We start from the raw sequence: 21,210 nt of genomic DNA on the forward strand, positions 1-21,210 counted from the left end.
TTCCATGCCCAAATAAGTGGACACAAGCGTGAACGTGTGGTCACATGCACTTAACAAGATCTGTTATAGGGTTTAGCTGTCTAATGATCGCTGTTTTTTTACATTGATGAAAACAGATCAGCTGAGGGGCAGACAGCTGTTGCATATTTTAGTGGGCGGTTTTGGACTAAGGTGACTTGGAGGGGGACGATTGGCAAGCTCCTGAACAATAAAATGGTCTCTGAAGAAGATGCCCTCATGGAAATTTGGCTGCTGAGGAAGTAAAAGAGATGCTGTTAAGGTCATCTAAGCAAGGTTGGAATATTAAATATATGATTGATATGGAAAAGCGCTTTCCCATCTAAATGGACACACGATAAGCCTATGGCGGTGTGTTCTAAGCATACTTTTTCAACTGAATCCTTAACAAAGGATGGAGAGCTATGGGCTTAGAATAGAATAAAATACTATTTTTAACACTCATTTTCAAAACAATGTACGCAGAGATTAGACATGGCATTACAGAGTAAACATGTAAAAAAGACTTTGAAGAGAAAAAAGACAATTAAAAAATATATACACAACACAGTTCTTAGAGACCGGCCTAAATCATAATAGTGGAATTGTTATGATTATAGTGGTAGATGAATGGACCCGTGTGGGGGAAATGCAGGCAGAGGTTCTCAAAAAGAAGACGGTATTTATTAACAAAAATGAGAAACAAAGTAACTAACAAACAAGTGGGTGGTAAACGACTTACAAAATGTGCCCAAGTTATAAGTTCTAGTCATGCTTGTACGTAGCGTTCCAGAAGCATGAACTTACACTACATATTGTGGGATCCACAAAATGGATGGATACAACTGTGGTATACGTGCTGTGGGGGCAAGGAAATAAATACAAATGTCCTATAGAAATCGATAAATACAGATGAAGCTTTTTTAGAGAGAAAGCTAGAGTTTGCTTGTATCGTTCGTCTCAATAGTGCTTTATTGAATTATTTTCCAAACCTCTTATTCTCACTCGGGTCACTGGGGTACCCATAGGGAGCCCATCCCAGCTGACAAAGGACAGAAGCGAGGGACAACCTGGACAGATTGAAAGCCAATCAAGGACAGACATAGACAAACAACTACTCCCAAACACATCAATACCTGGGAACAATTTGGAGTCATTAATCAAACTGTTATGCTTGTTTTAGGTATGTCGAAGGAAACTGTAGTGCCCGGAGAAAGCCCATAAAGGCATGGGGACAATATGCAAACCTCGCACAGGGAGGCGGGTAGCTGGTTTTGAATCCAGGACTACTGAACTGTGATATACTTATTAAAAATCAAAATAATTGAAATGTGCAAAATAATCCCATATGGCAAACTATTTTGCTCATTATAAGTACTATTAGTAAAGTGTCTTATTTAATAATTACCTTATGATATTTAATATTTTGCATTTAATGTTTTATTTTCCCTTACATTTCTCTACGTTTTATTTCAAGAAATAAACAAGCATGTTTAAAAATAGAAAACTGCAAAAACTGCATATCTTGTCTATCACAATGCTGCTGCAAAATTGTTTCAGATCTGCCATATTGGAGGGTTTTCTATCACTTACTACCTGTTTAATGTCACAGCAAATCATTTCAAATGGATTTAAATACGGATTTCGACTTGGCCACTCCAAAACCATAATTTTGTTTTTCAAGGCATTCAGATGTGGTGTGTTTTGGACTGTTGTCCTGCTGCATGATCCAAGATCGCTTATGTTTGAGGGCACACACTTATAGCCGGACATTCTCCTTCAGTAGCTTCTGATAAACACCAGAATTCATTATTCTGTCAACCACAGCAAGTTGTCCTGGTCCTGAGTCAGCAAAGCAGCACCGGACCATCACACTGCCACCACCATGCTTTACTGATGGCATCATATTCTATTTGTCAAATGCTGTGCTATATTTACAGATGTACTGGCCAACACACCACCCAAAAAGTCAAATTTGGACTCATCAGTTCACAGAATGTTTCACATTCATTCTGTCATGATTTAGCCATTGCCCTCACCAGTGCAGGCTCGTTTGGCTCCAGTTGCTGTTCGTTTCCTGATTGGTTCCTCTCCTATTTGAACTCACTACTCTCATTCATTCCTGGTCAGTCTGTCAGCGAACCTCCGCACATGCAAGGCAAGCACTTTTTGATACTGGCTCCCGTCTGTCCCGTCCTTTTCTGTATCCTACTTGTCTGCCCCTGGCTTCCCAGTTGTCCCTGGCTACCTGACTTGATTCCTTCCTCCGGCCACGCTCTGATCTCCCGTCCTGGGTGCCCGACTTGTTTCTGCATACCGACCACGCTCCGATATCCCGTCCCGGCTGTCTGACTTGTTTCTGCCCACCGACCACGCTCCGGATTCCTGGCGTTTGTTTTCCCGTGCCTGACTTCCCTGCTTCCGCGATAAAGCTTGGTGTGGACCATTACACGTTTGAGTCTACTGTCTGTTCTGGCTCTGACACATTCTTGATATTTATTGAGATGTTAGTTTTTTTTTTTAAAAAAAAGATTTGTAAGAACAGAAGATTTTTTAAAATAAGAAGTGTGAAAAAAATAAATTCGGCCCAACCATACCAAAACCCTAGCTCTGATGGCCCTCAAGTCAATTAAGTTTGAGGCCCCTGGCGTAGACAATCAGTGTCAAGCCTTGTGTTCAATTTTTGAATTCCGACCAGGTATTTGGTCGAAGAAACAAGACCTGACAAAAGCAGTTCCTTAGAAGAGTTTTATCACAAAGAAACAAACAGAAAAGAGACATAAACAAGACTTTTCTAGGCTTAGGGCATCAGGACATAGTCCTCCCGGGACAAGCGTGGAAAAATGTCTGACCACGGTTTTTATAAGAAAGGGGCGTTGACAAAAATAGTAATTAAGGGAGTTTCATCTTTTACAAGACACTTTTGCTAAGACTGGATCTGTTTGTTACGGGAGTCATGACAAGATTATGGCAGACTCGTCAAATGCATTGCTGGGAAAGTACTAAAAGAAAGGGTACATTGACACATCAAATGAATACAGCAAGAAAATACTCACGCTCATATGTATGGATGAGCATAAGGTACATTTAGAGTACTGTGGTTATCAATGCAACGGTGTGATGATTTAATAATAAAAGTAATAAACCTGAAAAACTCATGCAATCAGGACACACTGAATATCAAACTCTACGTTGTAACATTTGTTGACGATCTTTCCTGACATTCTTTTGTCTTTATTACGTGTTTATCCTGAAGTGCCATGTCTTATCTTATCGCAAGCAATATTCACTCTGATGTTGTCGATGACAATAACGTCAACTCAATTGAAATAAATAAAAAAACTCCCGTTGTATTGATAGTTTGAATAGACCAGGGTTTGGCAACTATTTGGAGTTGAAGGCTCGGTTCAAAAAGGGAGCCTAGGGGCCCATCCTGGAGACATAATCAATTTTTTCATTTGTGATTTAAAACTACATTCAGACATCTACATCTTTAATTTCTTTTATTTCTGTTAGGTTTTAAAAACCTCACAATGAAATGAAAATAATTTATTAGGACCCCGTTTTAAGAACCAAAATTGATATTTTCTTTTATAGTATGTTTGTAGTTGTATTTTTGTAGTATTTCTGCTGTTGGATGTTTGAAGTCATTTTCTAGTATTCTGTTGTATTAGTGTAGTTTTATTTTTGTTTGTCTTTTTGTGTTAGTGCTATTGTAGTATTTCTGTAGAAGTCTTTTGTAGTATTTCTATAGTAGGCTTTTTTAGATCATAGGTCGCATTTTTGTAGTCTTTCCATAGTTGATTTTTTTGTCATGATGATGGTGTATTTCATTTCTGTAATATTTATTTTGTAATATTTATGTAATAGTATTTTGTATTATGCTATTACTCTAGTGGTATTTTTGTAGTATTTTTCAACAAGTATTTTTGAAGTATTTACAATTTAGTATTTCTTAGGTATTTTTGTAATAATACTGAAGTTTATTTTTGTGTCAGAACCGGAACAGATACAGGACCCAATTGCGTGACGTTTTCACACAAGCCTTTATTTTACGGGAAATGGGGAGTCATGCACGTTAGACCGAAAGTCAGAGACCGACGAGACCAACTCGAATTTCCCAAATTAATATCGGACAAATGGGGTCGATACTGGACAGCGAGTGACAGACAGGATAGATAACGGATCAGGATATCAAAAAATAACAGGAGAAACTAGACGGGAACGAAAACTGGAGAAAATAGTAACAGGACACAAACAGACGGAAACTAAACTGGAAACCGAAATTAAACAGGACAACAATGAAAGGGAAAAATACCGGACTGGAGATATCACAGGAAAACAGGACCAGGTCAGAACCCACGTCTTGTGGAGCAGGAGTTCGTTTGACGGGCTGACACTGAAGCAAGAGAGCGCTGAGCTTTATATTAACAGAAAGTCAATCTCTCAATGAGCCGCAGCTGGACCCACACGGGCGGGGCAATTTGGGAATAATGGCAACCGTGACACATACGGGGCGCGGCCAAGTGGGTGCCATGGCAACATGAAATTTTTGTAGTATTTGTCCTAATATTTCTGTAGTAGTATTTTGTAGTATTTGTTGTAATATTTCTGTAGTAGTATTTTTTCGATTGTGGTATCACTGCAGTGATATTTTTGTCGTATTTCTGTTGTAATATTTCTATTGCATCATTATTGTATAACAGAATTACTCGAGTAGTATTTTTTTTTCCTTTTCAGAATGAAAGCAAAATAATGAATTTGGTCCCCTAAATGTGATACTTAGTCTTGGAGTATTATATTTTTGTAGTATTTCTTTAATAAGATTTTGTTGTAGGCACACGAAGAGACAATGAAGACAAAGTTAGCACAAAAAAAAACAACGTTTTTTTCTCAGGAGTACTTTATTTATATTGTCATTACATTTTGATCATTTTCATATGGCAAACTTGATAAGATAAACCTGCCGGGCGGCATGTGGCCCGTGGGCCGTAGTTTGCCTAACTCTGGTAAGACGGACACAGACAGACGGACAGACAGACAAGGTAACAAGTGTGGCCCTTCACATCCTGGAAAGTCATCACCACTAGGCCAGTGGCCCTCCAGGGAAAAGAAAGGAAGAGCCAAGAGGAGCAGAGAGAAAAAGCATGTGGAAAGGTAAAAAAGAGGACAGCAAAGGGACATGGGCACATGACCAAGAAGCTATACCTGCAGATTCGATTCCACCTCATCCATCCCCGCTAACCCCCCCGCCCGCATTTTTTCACATTCCTCTATGCTCTTCTTATCCATCTTATTCTGTATCCTTCCCTCTCCCTCAGCTCTGATCCTGCTAACCCCAAAGGGCAGAAAAGAGGAAACGGAAGAAAGAGGAGTGGGTGGATTTTAAGGGTGCATGCTTTTGGCACATTTAGGAGCAAGGAGCATAACTTTCAAGTAAAAGTAGCTCACTTCAGGGTTCGTACACCTTTATATGGCAATATTCCAGCACTTTTCAAGCACTTTTAAGGGTAACTTTTCAATTTTTCCATTACCTTCAAGGAAAAATCCATCACCAATTAAAAGAAGGTTTTTTTTCTCCATTGACTTCTATGACTAAAATTAAGTCGCTATTTTGCTGCTTGCATATACTTTGTGCTATTTTGAGCTGTTCCTATCTAGGATCTACAATATTCTTGTGTCAATGGGCTGTTTTTACAAGGATCTGTGAGATTTTATGATGTTGTTCAACTTTAAACCTGTTCAGTGTGTAAAAAGCTAAAATATCGGCAAAGTGACCTCTCAGCCCCACTAGACGCCAGTACGGTAATCCCTTGTTTTTCGAAACAAGTCCCGCAATAATCAAAACCTGCAAAAAGAAAGTAATTTATTTTTTTACTTATTAGATATCAGTAACATCTACTATATACTGTACGACATCAAAATACCAACTAGCTATCTAATGATACAAACGCATTATGCAGTATTGCAGTTAAATGCATTGACTTTATTGTCATTATACAAAAGTACTGTATAACGAAAAAAAGTTTTTTATTTCAGGGTGAGAAAGTGATGTAGAGAGAGACTGGCTAGCTGTGCACTAGCAGCGGGAATCGTTTGAATAAGGCAGGGCTTTTTAATGGTTAAAATAGAAGTCACAAATATATATATATTTTTTTTAAAAAAATTTACGAGTTGTAGCTCCAGGTCATCCGTTTCATGGGTAATGGATCTAATATTGGTGGGATACAGGCTCGACCGGGGTGGCTTGTGTGAGTTGTTACGTAGCCCTTACTGGACCTACGCGCTGCTATGGCTTTCTCTACCGACGCCACTTCAATATCATCCCGGACCCGATAACAATCCACCGACCACCTGGTGGTGATCAGCATTTCTTTGCGGTCTTCTGACCTCAGAGTCCATTTTAATTGATACATTTATTTTTAATGTAACGACCCGCTAAACAAAGTGAGGGATTACTGTATTTCATATTAATGCCAAAGAAAGTAATTGAGAATTAAATGATCGTAAAAATGTCACAATGATTTAGTTATCTTATTATACAGTGATACCTCTACATACAGGAATAATGTGTTCCCAGATAGTGCTGGTTTCTAGAATTGCTATTTTTTCCTAATATGAAGTAACTGAAAACCAGTTCGTTCTTGGCCTCCCATATTCTTTGTGAAAATCCAGGGATACACCACCTCGTGTTAGCAAGTCCGCCTCCTCTCCGATTCCCCCCGGCTTTCGTGTCTCTGTTTAGCGGCGTTGAAGCCGGACTGCTCCGGGTAGCTCCGGGTGGCTACACGTTAGCGTCCGGAATTCTAAACGTGAGCCACGTTTCCGACAAAACACAGCAACTGCGCTCCCTGTGCGCTTCGATGTTTTCCACCAGCACTCGATGATCTTATTTGGTCGTGAGTTCGCATTTACCATGATTACGGATGGTACCGAATACTTATAACGCCGCTAGCCGCTTCGCTAGCTCCGGCTCTTCTTCCACGATAGGCCCCTTCATCACGCCCGCACGAGAATTCTTCAGGGCTAGGAGTTGAAATTCCTTGAATACACACATTTTTTGTGCGCTAAAACCCATGTCCATAGGATAGAAGTAATCCATAGTGTAGTTGTCAAAACGGGAAGAAAAAACACCGAAGATAGGAGCAGACAATAAAACAATAGGGCAGCTGCTGGAAAAGGCAGCCGCTCGTGGCAGCGCCGCTTTGATAATAGTCTGTCTACTGAAATACTATTAAAGAAAATCCTACAAGAATACAACTACAGTAATGCTACAGAAATTAGACCGATATACTGCAAATAACTACAAAGGAAACACTACTACAGAAATATATATTAAAAAACTATCGTAATACTACAAAAATACCATGATAATACTACAGAAAAAAACTAAATATAAAATTTTGTGCTTAAAAAAGGACCTAATTAATTATTTCACTTTAATCATGAGTAATAATTATACTATCTTCACTGTTTCACAGTAAAATAAGATTTTATTGTGTCTACATCATTTTACAAAACAACTAAAGGCATTTCACACAAAAATACTTTTCATAAAACGCACTGACCAATATTAAAGAACATAATGATCAAAATTAGAGAACCACAATGACTTTGGCATGTAATATTTTTTTAAAAGTTACAAAAGTCAGCGAACTATTAAGAAGTGTACAGACCTCTGCTGTGAATGACTTTAGCACGTCTGCGGCCACAAGATAGCACTAGTCTCTTACACTGCTCTTGGTGTGCTTTTGATCCATTCTTCTTCCAGCCTCCTCCACAATTCAGTCATTGAACTGGGTTTCTTGACCATAACTTTGCAGGCTGATTGGGCAATGAACTCAAGTAAGGAACCGTGTGCTGTTGAGGAAAGTACTGATACATTTGCCTTCACTCAGACATGTAGCTGTACAAGAGGCCCAACTCCCGCTGCAGAAAACATGCCCCAAACCATGACACTTCCTCCTCAATCTTTCACTGACTTTGGGTTAAGTCTTTCTAACAATGTTTGCGGAACACAATGCTTCTCATCAGACCCAAAGAAATTACATTTGCTTTCATCACTGAAGTGAACTGTGAACTGTGAACTAGTTCTCATCTGTCTACCTGTCATGCTCCTCAGCAAAGCCCAGTCCAGCTTATTAAGTTTCTTTTACCAATGAGAGGTTTGGTCAGGGTGGCACTGTAAAATTCCAGAGTTCAATTCCAGCTACTGCAGCCGTCCAGTAGGGAGTTTGCACGTTCTCCCTATGCCTGCGTGGGTTTCCTCCGGGCACTCCGGTTTCCTCCCACATTCCAATGTCAGGTTAATTGGGTACTCCAAATTGTCCCTAGGTGTAAATGAGCGAGTGAATTGTCTGTCTCTGTGTGCCCTGCGACTGGTTGGCAACTGGTTCAGGGTGTCCCTTGCCCACTGCTCGTAGATGGCTGGGATGGCCTCTAGCACCCCGTGGCCCTAGTGAGGATAAGCGACGCAAAAAATCGATGAATTGATGGAGAGGTTTGGTCAATGCAGTGTGAGCCGTCAGTCCAAATGTTCTTAAACGGCAAGACACTCTATGGCGAGACAGATCCTTACCATGTTCAGCACTGAACTGGCAAGCAATTCCAGCTGCAATGTGGAGACAATTAACCATTGACATCCTACTCAGTGACCTGTCCTCTCTTCCGTGGAATGACCAGCCTTCTTCGGCAAATTCGTTTTTAGTTTTATAAAGATTCAATATTTTTGAAAATCACAGGCACCTGAAAGTGTTCTCTAATTATTTGGCTAAAAAGTTTTTTTTGTCGAAATGCCTTATCCATTTGGTGAAAAACCGTTATAGTAGCATGGTATAGACACAACAAAAATGCTCTTAAACTGTTAAGAAATGAGGATGGTATTTTTTAATAGAATTATTCAATTGGTTTTTAAATTGTTAAAACTCCAGTGTAGATATCATTACGGAGAAAATTAATGCGATGTAACAAATCCAATTAAAAGTATTATAAATTAATACAAATGGACTCATGAATACAAAACAATTTATTGAACAACTCAGAACAACATATTTTTTTCTCACAAAACCACAAAAAAGAGTTTCAGCATGTTACTGCCATATTTGCCAAAAACATGTCACTAAAGGCAACATTTCGTGCAAGATTTTAAAACCCCCAGCAAAAAGTATGGAATCACCAGTCTTGGGCAAACCCTCACTCAGACATTTTATTCTGTAGAAAAACTCGGATCACAAACATGAAACAATCCTAAGGTCATTCCAAAGTGCTACATATTGGCATTCAGGAACATTAAAATAAATTAAGAAAAAACATTACAATGGTCAGTAAATGTTACTTTTATAGAGCCAGTGCAGGGAAATATGTAATAGCACAATTCTGAGGAAAAAAACATGGAATCAGTGCATTTTGAGTCGAAATTAAGGACACACCCAGTCAATTTCCTTTCCTTATTTGGTTACCTCGTTTAGATTAATTCTGCTCGTTTGTAAGCTGTTAAAAACAGTAATGTTAATACACCTTGGAGGGTTCCTGGACTAAGTGGATTGGCAAGAATCATGGCTTCAACAAGAGAGTTGTGTCTTGAGATCAAAGACAGGATCATCAAACTTCTTGAAGAAGGAATCTTTACTCGTATAGTTGCCAAAGATGTGGGCTGTTCAAAGTTGTTGACGTATCGAAGCTTTGGACCAAGTGCAAACAGCATGGGAGGGTTCTTAAAGTCAAGTGACAGATAGTCCAAGGAAGACGTGTAGGCATCAAGACAAAAAATAAAATCCAGTGTGTCTTGAAAACAGAAAATGCATAACAAGACAAATGAAGAGGAAACGGGAGGAAGTTGGAGTCAATGTATGTGACAAAACTGTGCAAAATTGCCTAAATGAAGTGGGATTTTCATATAGGAAAGCTATAATGAAACCATCGTTGACGCTTAAATACAAGAGAACAAGACTGCAATGGGCTAAGGAGAGAAAATCATGGACTGTGGATGACTGGATGAAGGTTATCTTAAGTGATGAGTCATGAATCTGCATTGGCAAGGCGATGATGCTGGAACCTTTGTTAGGTGCTGTTCTGGTGAGTTTTACAAAGAGGACTGCCTAAAGAAAACATCAAAATTCCCACAGTCCTTAATGATATGGGGCTGCATGTCAGGCAAATGCACTGGGGAGATGGCTGTGGTCAAATCTGCAATAAATGCACAACCTCGCGTGGACATGTTGGACAGCTTTCTTGTTCCTGCAATTTAAAAAATGTCCTGGGATTATGAACTCATTTTCCAAGATGACGATGCATCATGCCACACTGCAAAAACAGTGAAAGCATTTCTTGGAGAAAGACGCATCCAGTCAATGTCATGGCCTGCAGATAGCCGAGATCCAAACCCAATTGAAAACCTGTATTGGAAATTGAAAAAAAAAATGTCCACAACTAGGCTCCGACCAGCAAAGATGATCCGGCAACTGCAATCAAAAAGAGTTGGCACCGGATTGATGAATACGGTTTGTTACTCATCAAGTCAATGCCTCAGAGACTGCAAGCTGTCATAAAAACTAAAGGTGGTGCAACTAAATACTAGTGATATGTTTTGATTGTTATTTCGTTGTCCGTTTTTATGACTCCATATGTTTTTCCTCAGGATGGAGTGATTCCATACTTTTTCCCCTTTGCTTGGTCTATAAAAGTAACATTTACTGTCTACCGTAAAGTTTTTTCTTCATTTCTTTTAGTTTTTTTGAATGCCAAGGAGTTGCACCTTTGAAAAACATTATTTTTTCATGCTTTTCTTTTCATCGGAGTTTGTTCTACAGAATAAAGTGTCGGAGTAAGTACTTGTCCAAGACTGATGATACCATACATTTTGCCAAAGGTACTAATTGTTCTCCAAAAAAAAACAAAAAACGATATGCCTGTTAAATTAGATAGTTTCATGTAAAATGTTATATCACATAAATATACATTTATATTTCAGTTTACATAGCTTTTGATGAATACAAATTTGTCTTCATAGGTATTGATGTGTTTTGATCATGTGTCAAGGGCTCTTTACACTCTGCAAATAATGTACCAGAATCAAAGTCACCAAGCCTTTTACAGGCACGTGAAATACAGCGGCGTAAACATGTTTTTCTAGAGTTTCCTTTGATTACTTGCGAAAAACTTTTACAGAGACATATTTAGTACATATTGTGTAGAATGTCTGATGTTCTGTATTTCCTAGAACTGGATCATGTATGAGTCTTTAGGCAACCGTACACAAAAGCAGGAAATCACTGAGAGCGTAGGTCTTTTCTCCAATTTGGTTGTTAACTTCGGATGGTCGTTTTCCGGTCTCTGTCTTTGTTCTGCAACAAACAAAAAACAACAACTTTCTGATTATTTTGCACACAAATCAAAGTGTTAACAAGTATGCACTTTTTAAACGTGTTTGTGATGTTTTTTTTTTAGGCACAGCCAGATGTGGGTAGTAACGAGTTACATTGACTCCGTTCCATGTACTTGAGTAAGTTTTAGGACATTTTGTACTAAATAGGAGTGTATTTAAATCTCTATACTTTTTAGTTTAACTTGACTAGATTTGTGAAGAAGAAGCTGTACTCTTACTTCCATACATTAGGCTACATTCAATCCAATACTTAACCCTTTGATGCATAAGTGAGGTTGTTGTTTTTCAAAATTTTTATAAATGGAAAAAAAAGTTGTATTATTGTCATATTCCAAAATGCCTCCCAAACATATTTATAACATGATGGCAAGAATATTTTTATTGTTTTCCTCACTCATTTTTGACCTTTGGGATATGACATTAATCTGTTCTTAGGTGGGGATCGTGAAGTGAAATCTTCATATGGCAGGGTATAGAAACCCCTGGTAACCCAGGTAAAACATTAAAATTGTACATACATTTTGAACATTAGTAAAAAAAATATAGAGTAAAAAATACTTACAGTATAATACAAAAAAAACAATAGAAAACAGTGACTTCGATAAAAGCAGTTTATATTATAAATGTGTATGTGATTAAATAATCTAAGAAATAAATATAGGAAAAATAAAACCTAATCCAACTATGGTGTGACCTGACTTGAACTGGTACAGTGGCGTTGGGTGGGTACAGAGGAAACAAAAGATTAAAATTAAAACTAATTTTGAAACTTTCCCTTGCAAAGATTGTAATGCAGCCAGAAGACTTTGTTGTATTATTCACCTCCTTAATCTTAATAATTGTCCTTATCATCGATAGTCTCTTGAAAGGTAATTGATTGGTGTGCCTTCTTTGTAATTCTTAATAATTGGAAGATTCCTTTCCATTGTTATGTATCTGCAAGGACCTATACCTAAACAAAACAAAAATCTGTTACATGATATTCTGAACTTAACAAACGGAGGTAAAGGGGGTATTGTAGGTGGACACTCAGCAAATAGTATATTAGTTTCTTCGTGATACCATGACATAAACCAATTGCGGACTGCTGTGTAAATCTAGGGATAAAACACACTTCTGTTCCATAGCTTATGAATGACCTATATTTCATCTTTACAATATCTGTGTATTATTTGTTATCGCAACATCCGTTGCAGCCTGATCATCCTGGAAGTGGAATACCTCATGTGCTGTCCCTTCTCAATGTTTCTATATTTTCCTCATATTGAGGTTTTGAGTTTTTCCTTGCCCTCGCGTAGGTTTTAGATCAGGGGACAGTGTAATAATAGTCTGTAGTTTGCAATAATCTGTGGTCAGTGCAGCCCTTTGAGACTCCTTGTAATTAAGTGCTATGCAAGTAAATATTACCACATTACTTACTCAGTCATGGAAAATGTATGTACCTGAAGGTAATGCATCCAAGGATGTAGCCCCCTCCAGGTAAGTAGACATCTGTCTGTCTTTGGCAAATGCGCATTTATTTTCTTCCTTTCGTTCTTTTATTTAGATTTGAACAGTGACCCAAACAACCTCCAGTTGAGCCGGGCCAGGAACATATTTTTTTTGTTTTTTGTACTGTATATGCATTGAATATAGCTGTGTCCACACAAATATCTTTTTTTAATCCATAAAGCGTTCACCCAAACAGATTTAAAATTAAACAGACTTGTAATTTATTGTTGATTGGATGGATTTTGATGATTTGATGAAAAAACACACGACTCAGTCCTTGGGTAGTTTTTTCACCAGGTACTTTTTTACTTTTATACTTTTACTCCAGTAATTATTTGGATGACTACTTCTGGAGCAATCCATTTACTCTACCCACCTCTGAGCACAGTACAAAAAAAAATCAAGCACTAATTAACAAAAGGAAACAAAGAAATGTTGCACAAAACACTACAAAACAGGGGTCAGCAATAAATGATTGGTGAAAAATTAATGCCATTAATTGCAAAAAATTAATGGAATGGTTGCTTAAATTCATAAATCCATTTATTGCAAAATTTAAATAATTAGCAATTATTGCAACCCATTAATTGCGAAAATATTCGGGTTTTTTGTTAGTCGATTGCGTCAACAAACGTGCAAATTTTCACGCCGCGCGAGCATTTCGTATGCGGTCAAGGTCACATACACGCACAATCGGGACAGTGCATGCATACGCGTAAGCTACCGTGTTTCCCCCATTATAAGACCCACCCTGAATATAAGGCCCAGCTTTTTATGAGAAATGAAATTCAACCTTCCTGCTAATATTCAGGCTCATATTACCTATGAAAACCGTAGATATCAACGTTATTTAACAACGGCAATGCTTTTCTAAGAAATTTTTCGTGAAAATGTATTAATTTTGCACATATTTTTATTTCAAAACCTCAATTTTTGACGATGATTTTGAAGTAAGGCCGGCTTTATATTCGGGGAAACACGGTAGCTGTACGTACATAGTGTGGTTGCAAAGCAGCTTTTTTTTGGTCGGGACAAAATCGGGCTTGTTGATTGGCTCACGTTTTGCCTCAGGCACGTACGTCGTGGATGCACATACGCACACGTTGTACACCACTACTACTACGCTGTATTGATTGTAATCTTCGCACGGTTATGGGACCGAAGGAAAAAATGGTTAGATTAGATTAGAGGGACCAGTTTGTTCGACCATATTGACACGGCTAGTATACCATTAAATTACCAATTAATGGCTAGAAATCCAATAAATACCCATTAATTGGCCTTGCCGCATTAATTTTTTTGCACTTAAATATTAATTTGTTTTCCAAAAATCAATTACTGATGACCCCTGCTACAAAACTACGATTTCTAATCTAAATCCAAACTACTTTATAAATCCCGATAAGAACAGCATAAAAGTAAGAAACGTGTAAAAGTAAAAAATGTCGGCTACTAGGCCCAAGTTCGTGTAAAACAAATGTTCAGAAAACATTTTGGAAAGGTGAAAATAAAGCAGAAGTGCTCTCTACACAGATGCCCCAACACATCTTTGTTCTTCAATTGGATTTTTACATTTTAATCATTTTTTCAGAACTTTTTTACACGAGGGTAAGCCTATTATCAGCCATTCTTAATGAAAAAATAAATAAACAATAAAAGACCAATCTTGGGGGAAAAGAAAGTCTATTGGCTTTTTAAAAGCCTACTCTCTTTGGGCTCATGTTCATCTAGTATACCATTGTATTGTAGATATGTTTTTGTGTGCAAAGAGTTCATTGTTTCCTCTTGATAATTAATGATTTATGTTTTTTTTGTGCTTTGCCTGAATAAAAAGCCACTAACAAACAGCCTATGCATTTTTTGGGAGATGAAAGTAAAAATTATCTATTTAATCCAAATGAATAAAGCAATAAAACAATAATTGATAAAAACTGAAGTAAAATACAGTCATCATAAGAAAACCGCAGAAAACCTGCAGAACATAACAAAAAAAAACAGTATGATGATTTTACTGTATTGTAAAATATCCTCTTAATTTACAGAATTTGTTTTTGTGGAGTATTTGGTGGTGCGCAGTGTAACTCCATTCTAGTCTCCATGTATTTCTGTTTTGAATTGTATTATGAAAATGGTGAGAGTAAGAAAAAGCCTATTTTAAGTAGAGTCCAAAAGCCAACTCAAAACCCCAAGAAAGATGAAAAACGAAGCATCTATTCGAGCGTGTCTAAGAAACGCACGCACTTGCACGCCCATCATAGACAAACAAAGGCAGCGATCATGACTTTAGGCCAGGAGATGGCGGCAGAGAGTTAAAAAGCTTTAACGTCACACTTCAAAGTTGTCATTTTTATGGCAGAATTACATTTGAAAATGTTTAGCAGAGACTATTATTGAAGGTTTGCTTTACGGCTGAAATCCTGAGCTGAAATTCGACATGAGAGTAAATATCTGCGGTATCAGAGCAGCGCACTCTTGATTTCCTGGCAGCTGCTTTGCTTCTCTATCTGGCCAGGAAAATAACATCACTTATTCCCTCCCCCTGACTTCTCGGCTACTGTGAAACTTTCAACAGACTATTGATTGATATGTAAAACATCATTTTTGTTTTGCCTATTTTTCTCTTCGGCTGATTTATAAAAGATTAAGTTACAGATGACAAAAGATGTTAGATCTTTTGTGAGAAACATCAATTATATCCGGAGAAAATATTTCAGTTTCTAAGTAGAATACCCCAGGTTAAAGTGCAATACCTCGGTTTTGAAGTGCAATATCTTGGTCAAGTGCAAACAGTTGCACAGTATTTTCTACTTTATTTCATTTTGTTAAAAGTTTTCACATTGTGATTACTTTATTTACACTTGACTTCTTTTCCATAAGATTTTGAAAATAGAAGGTTGTTCGGTTGTTGTGTTGATTTGTTAGTTTTAGGTGCAATATCCCAGGTTAAGTGCAATTTCCTGGTTGCGTATAGTTCTTAGATGTGAATACTTTGTATTTTTTCTATTTATTTGTCTCTATGTTGTATAATTTTTGCAACGTTGGCTGTGTAGTTAGCGTGCGGCCCCATGGTGCAGAGGTCTGGCTTCCAATTCCAGCTACTGCAGCCTGCCCATGAGGAGTTTGCATCTTCTCACCGTGCCTAAGTGGGTTTCCGGGCACTCCAGTTTCCTCACACTTTCCAAAAACATGCATGTCAGGTTAATTGGCCGGTCCAAATTGTCCCTAGGACAATGAGCGAGTGAGTTATTTGTCTCCGTGTGCCCTGCGATTGGCCGGCAACCAGGAAAAAGGGTCCCTTACACACTGCCCGAAGATGGCCAAGATGGGCTCCAGCACACCTGCGACCCTAGTGAGGATAAACGTCGCAGAAAATGGATGGATGGACTGCAACTGCGATTCTGATTCTGAGTTAGACTCATAATAATAATAATAATAATGCATTTTATTTAAAAGCGCCTTTCAGGCCACCCAAGGACACTGTACAAACAATGAAAAAATACAATTTAAAAAGTTGTAAACGAAATAATAAATAAAAACAGGACATAAAATCATAAAAACAAAGGAAATGGAGAAGCTATGTGTTGTAGGCAGTCCTGAACAGGTGTGTTTTTAGACGGGACTTAAAAGTGGAGAGAGATGTGCAGTTTTGGAGGTCCGGAGGTAGATTATTCCAAAGCTTGGGAGCAGCGCAACTGAAGGCTCTGGCTCCCATGGTGCTCAGGTGGGCAGGGGGCACTGACAGTCGGAGGGAGGACGAGGATAATGCATTGACATAGTATTATTCTAGCTTCAGATGATGAGTTTCAATCTTTTGTGAGAACAAGCAATAAATAAACAATATATTTTCTTTAGTTGACTCTCAACCCTCCTTTGACTGTGTGGTCTGAGACTCCTCACTACCCACTCATCAGCCCCAACACCTGTTTCAAATTTCCTTTGCGACCGTGCAAAAGGTGTTGGGAGAAAATGTCAGCTTGACCTATAACAACAACAGTTGTTAGGTGATTGCTATCAGGCCAAAATAAGGACTATGGGGGAGGAGGGCGAAATTTTGCATTTAGGCAGGAACCTGTCCTACTCACTAAGGCAGGAGTCAGGAACCTTCTGCTAGTGAGCCAAATGTGGCTCTTTTCATAAGTACATTGTGCAGAGTTGGCTGTGTGCATAGCCATAACACTGGTACAACCTCTAGCAAAGAGTATGGAATCGCCAGTCTAGGGCAAACTCTCACTCAGACATTTTGTTCTGTAAAAAAAATGTCTTGAAAACAGAAAATGCACAACAGGACAAATGCAGAGGAAATGGGAAGAAGTCGTTGTCAATGTATGTGACAGAACTGTGCAAAATTGCCTAAATAAAGTGGGATTTTCATATAGGAAAGCTAAAAGGAAACAATCGTTGACACTTACAAGAGAACAAGACTGCAATGGGTTAAGGAGAGGCAATCGTGGACTGTGTGGATGACTGGATGAAGGTTATCTTTAGTGACAAGTCACAAATCTGCATTGAACAAGGTGATGAGGCTGGAACCTTTGTTTGGTGCTGTTCTGGTGAGTTTTACAAAGAGTACTGCCTAAAGAAACATCAAAATTCCCGCTGGCCATAATAATATGGGGTTGCATGTCAGGCAAAGGCACTGGGAAGATGGCTGTGGTCAAATCTGCAATAAATGCACAAGTTTACATTGACATTTTGGACAGCTCTCTTTATCCTTCAATTTAAAAAGGTTCTGGGATGATGAACTTATTTTCCAAGATGACAATGCATCATGCCACAGAGCAAAATCTGTGAAAGCATTTCTTGGAGAAAGACACATCCAGTCAATGTCATGGCCTGCAAATAGCCCAGATCTCAAACCAATTGAAAACCTGTGGTGGAAATCGAAAAAAAAAATGTCCACAGCAAGGCTCTGACCTGCAAACATGATCCGGCGACTGCAATCAAAGAGAGTTGGCACCAGATTGATGAAGAATGCTGTTTGTCACTCATCAAGTCCATGCCTGAGATACTGCAGGCTGTCATAAAGGCTTATGGTGGTGCAAGTAAATACCAGTGATATAACCCTAACCCTAAGCCTAACACTATTTTTCATGAATAGATATTTTTTTCCTCAAAATGGAGTGATTCCATCCATCCATTATTTGCACTGCCTATCCTCAGTAGGGTCGCGGGGTTGCTGGTGCCCGTGCCCATCCCAGCTATCTTCGGGCAGTGGGCAGGGGACACGCTTAACTGGTTGCCAGCCAGTCGCAGGGCACACAGAGACAGACAACGCTCATTCACACCTAGGGAAAATTCAAAACCAGACAATTTACCTGACATGCATGTTTTTGGAACGTGGGAGGAAACCGGAGTGCCCGGAAGAAACCCATGCAAGCACGGGGAGAACATGCAAACTCCACACAGGAAGGTTTGATCTCATGACCTCAGAACTGTGCCGCACACGTGCTTACCACTCCGCCGTCGTGCTGCTAAATGGAGTGATTCCATATTCTATAAAAGTAGCATTTACTGACCACTACAACGTTCTTTTTTATTCCATTCTTTTAGTGTTCATGAATGCCAGAAGTATTACTTTTGAAAAACGTTATTATTTTTCATGCTTTTTATCCGAGATGGTTCTACAGAATACAATTTTGGAGTAATTACTTGACTGATGATTCTAAACTTTTTGCTAGGGGTTGTAGTCTAACAGTTTACAGTTTACACACTCGCAGACCCTGTTTTGGTTGTATGTCGCCAATGGATCCTCTATAAAAAAAAGCTAATAAACCATCTATGTTCACTGTAAAGACACTTTATGATGAAAACCCACAAAACAAACTGTAAACACCCCAAAATGCCAGCTAAGCATACAGAGCAATTTGATTGGGAGAGTGGTAGGGGTGGGCGGACTTACGCACACAGCGCACTCCTCTTTGCCCAGCACTGTGTTCACTGAAGGTAAATAATCAGGCTCCACATTTAGATAGATAGATAGATGGATACTTTATTCATCCCCCCAGGGAAATTCACATTTCCAGGAGCATCCCTGTGCTGAGAAACAATACAATAATAAAGCAAAAAGAATACAATATACAAATACCCAATGTGACGTGCTTATACCCACTGTGGCGTGTTCCATAGAGTATTTGTAGTATTTTGTGACATTTTTACAAAATAACTCTACTTGCAACTTGTTTTGAAACAATTATTTATGAGAAAAAAGAAAGTCAAAAGGAGCCTCAAGGATCTTAAGTAGTTGCAGAGGAGACAACTTTGAATGTGTTGACATGGGACACAGAAATATTTTTATTCATTGAATTTCATCAATTTATTTAACATCAAACAGTGAAATAAAATGTGCCAAAAAATTGGATTTGTCTGGAGCGCGGGTTTGACCAGTTCTGCTGCAATTGGTCTTAAATCATATAGTATGGTATGTAGTCGTTAGCATGTGGTCATCAGCATCTACCTGCCAGCATCTAAATATTAGCAAGTAATCATTAGCATGTAATAGTCAACATGAGGTCTTTAGCGTGAAGTCGTTAGCATGTAGTCATAAGCATCTACTTGTTAGCATGTAGTTGTTTCTATGTGGTCATTAGCATGTAGTAGATGGCGTTTAGTGATTAGCATCCACTATTCAGCATTTACTCGATAGCATGTAGTTGTTAGCATCTTGTCGTTAGCAAGTAGTTCTTAGCATGTAGTCGTTAGCATCTACTTGTCAGCATGTAGTCCCAAATGTGTACAAAAAGCAGGAGCTGAAAAAAGGTAGAATTTTAAAAATAATTTACATTAACCTCTGTTTTGTTTTTTACTCCAAGAAACTCTTTGTAGTTATCAAGATTCATAAATATATTCTAATTTTTGTATCAATAGATGAAAAACAAACATTGCTATTTTTTAAAACATTTGCAGAGGATTCTAACCAGTTTGCGTAAAATCATGAAATACATTTTGGAATACAGCAAATTTCCAAAGGTCAATCTTTGCACCAAAATTTATAAGATTTCATGTATATTTATTGTAGTCACTAAAAACTGGCATTTTTAAAATATTAGAAAAATCATTTTCTTAACTGACTTTGATAAAAATGTGTTTGAAAAGTTCTATTTGTTTCTACTATTGGACACCTGTAAAGGAGATGGTATGGGAAGCCATTTTGTCGATTTGCCTATTACACCTAAGCTTTAAATTTATCAGGAGTAAACTTGTTTACATCAAGATTACACATGTCATTCCATGAACCACACCCTTTAGGGCGATTCTGGTTTGTAAACTAGGAGATTGAATAGAATGAAAAAGCTCAGAGGAGGGCCTTGTTGGAGTTTCTTATCGAAGGTTTGGGCTCCTCTGTTCTTCTTGCAAGTTATTAAACCCTTAATGTCTTTTCTCCTTATTTTGAGTGTCTACAAAACTTTGAACTTATCAGTAGCAAGCATTGTTTACAACAAGATTAGACGTGATAGCCCAGAATAAAAAAACATAACAAGGAGAAAAATAAGATGAATAGAATGTCCTGATAAATAGGCCAGGATGCAAAGTAAGTACTTGGAGACTAGCTTAACTGTAAGCGCATCAGAAAAATACTGCTATTAAAACGTAAAGGAATGACATTTAGCAGCAACATCATTCTAAAATCAATCGAGAGATAGGGTTTTTGCCTAGGATGAAGTGCTAGGCTTCACTGATAAGCGGAAGATGGATAGATGGTTGGATAGATTTATACACTTTTTTTCATCGCCAAATTCGACCACTTTCAAGGCCAGTTTTTAAAATTTTCCAGGACCTTCAAAGGAATAAATCCACCGCCGATCAAAAGAACGTTTTTTTTTTTTTTGTTGACTTTGACGACTAAAATAAAGTCGCTATCTTGCTGCTGACACATACTTTGTGCTACTTTGAGCATTTTCTATCTATGATATATGACATTTTTGTGTCAATGGGCTGCTCTAAACTGACATGAATTCTGCCATTCTGCTTCAACAATACTCGTGCAGGTTGGCTTAGTCACACATGTTTACAAACAGGGAAAGGGCTTAATAGGTATTGGGTACTAATTGAGTTCAACACGCAAGACAAAAAAACAAATAGCCAAATGTATGTAAAGAAGGTAGAAAAATGAGCCAAATTTGGACTCATTTTAATAATACTGAATGGTCCAGGGCAGAGTGAATACAAGATTTCAATCTTCGAGACTGCTGTCTTTATGCTCGTGTTGTTTTACATATTTTAATTTATATTTTCCGCGTGTTTTTCGAAGGATCTGTGTCTACGTTGGGTAAGATATAATTGTCAATATTTAAATTTTTGCAATTATCATTTTTTATAGAGTTAATATTTTTAATTTATAT

General features: G+C 38.1%; 1 protein-coding gene across 1 annotated transcript in view; it reads right to left on the reverse strand.

Moving 5' to 3' along the window:
* Window positions 1–9,177: 9,177 nt before the first annotated feature.
* Window positions 9,178–21,210, reverse strand: part of scxa (scleraxis bHLH transcription factor a) — a 34,077-nt gene continuing 22,044 nt past the window's right edge. The window contains exon 3 of the mRNA XM_088327878.1: window positions 9,178–11,339. Coding sequence (XP_088184004.1) covers window positions 11,301–11,339 — 39 coding nt within the window. The 3' untranslated portion in view covers window positions 9,178–11,300. The remainder of the gene's footprint in view (window positions 11,340–21,210) is intronic.

The sequence above is a fragment of the Urocampus carinirostris genome, chromosome 2 (assembly GCF_059441175.1).
Source record: "Urocampus carinirostris isolate Australia breed hairy pipefish chromosome 2, RoL_Ucar_1.0, whole genome shotgun sequence".
NCBI lineage: Eukaryota > Metazoa > Chordata > Actinopteri > Syngnathiformes > Syngnathidae > Urocampus > Urocampus carinirostris.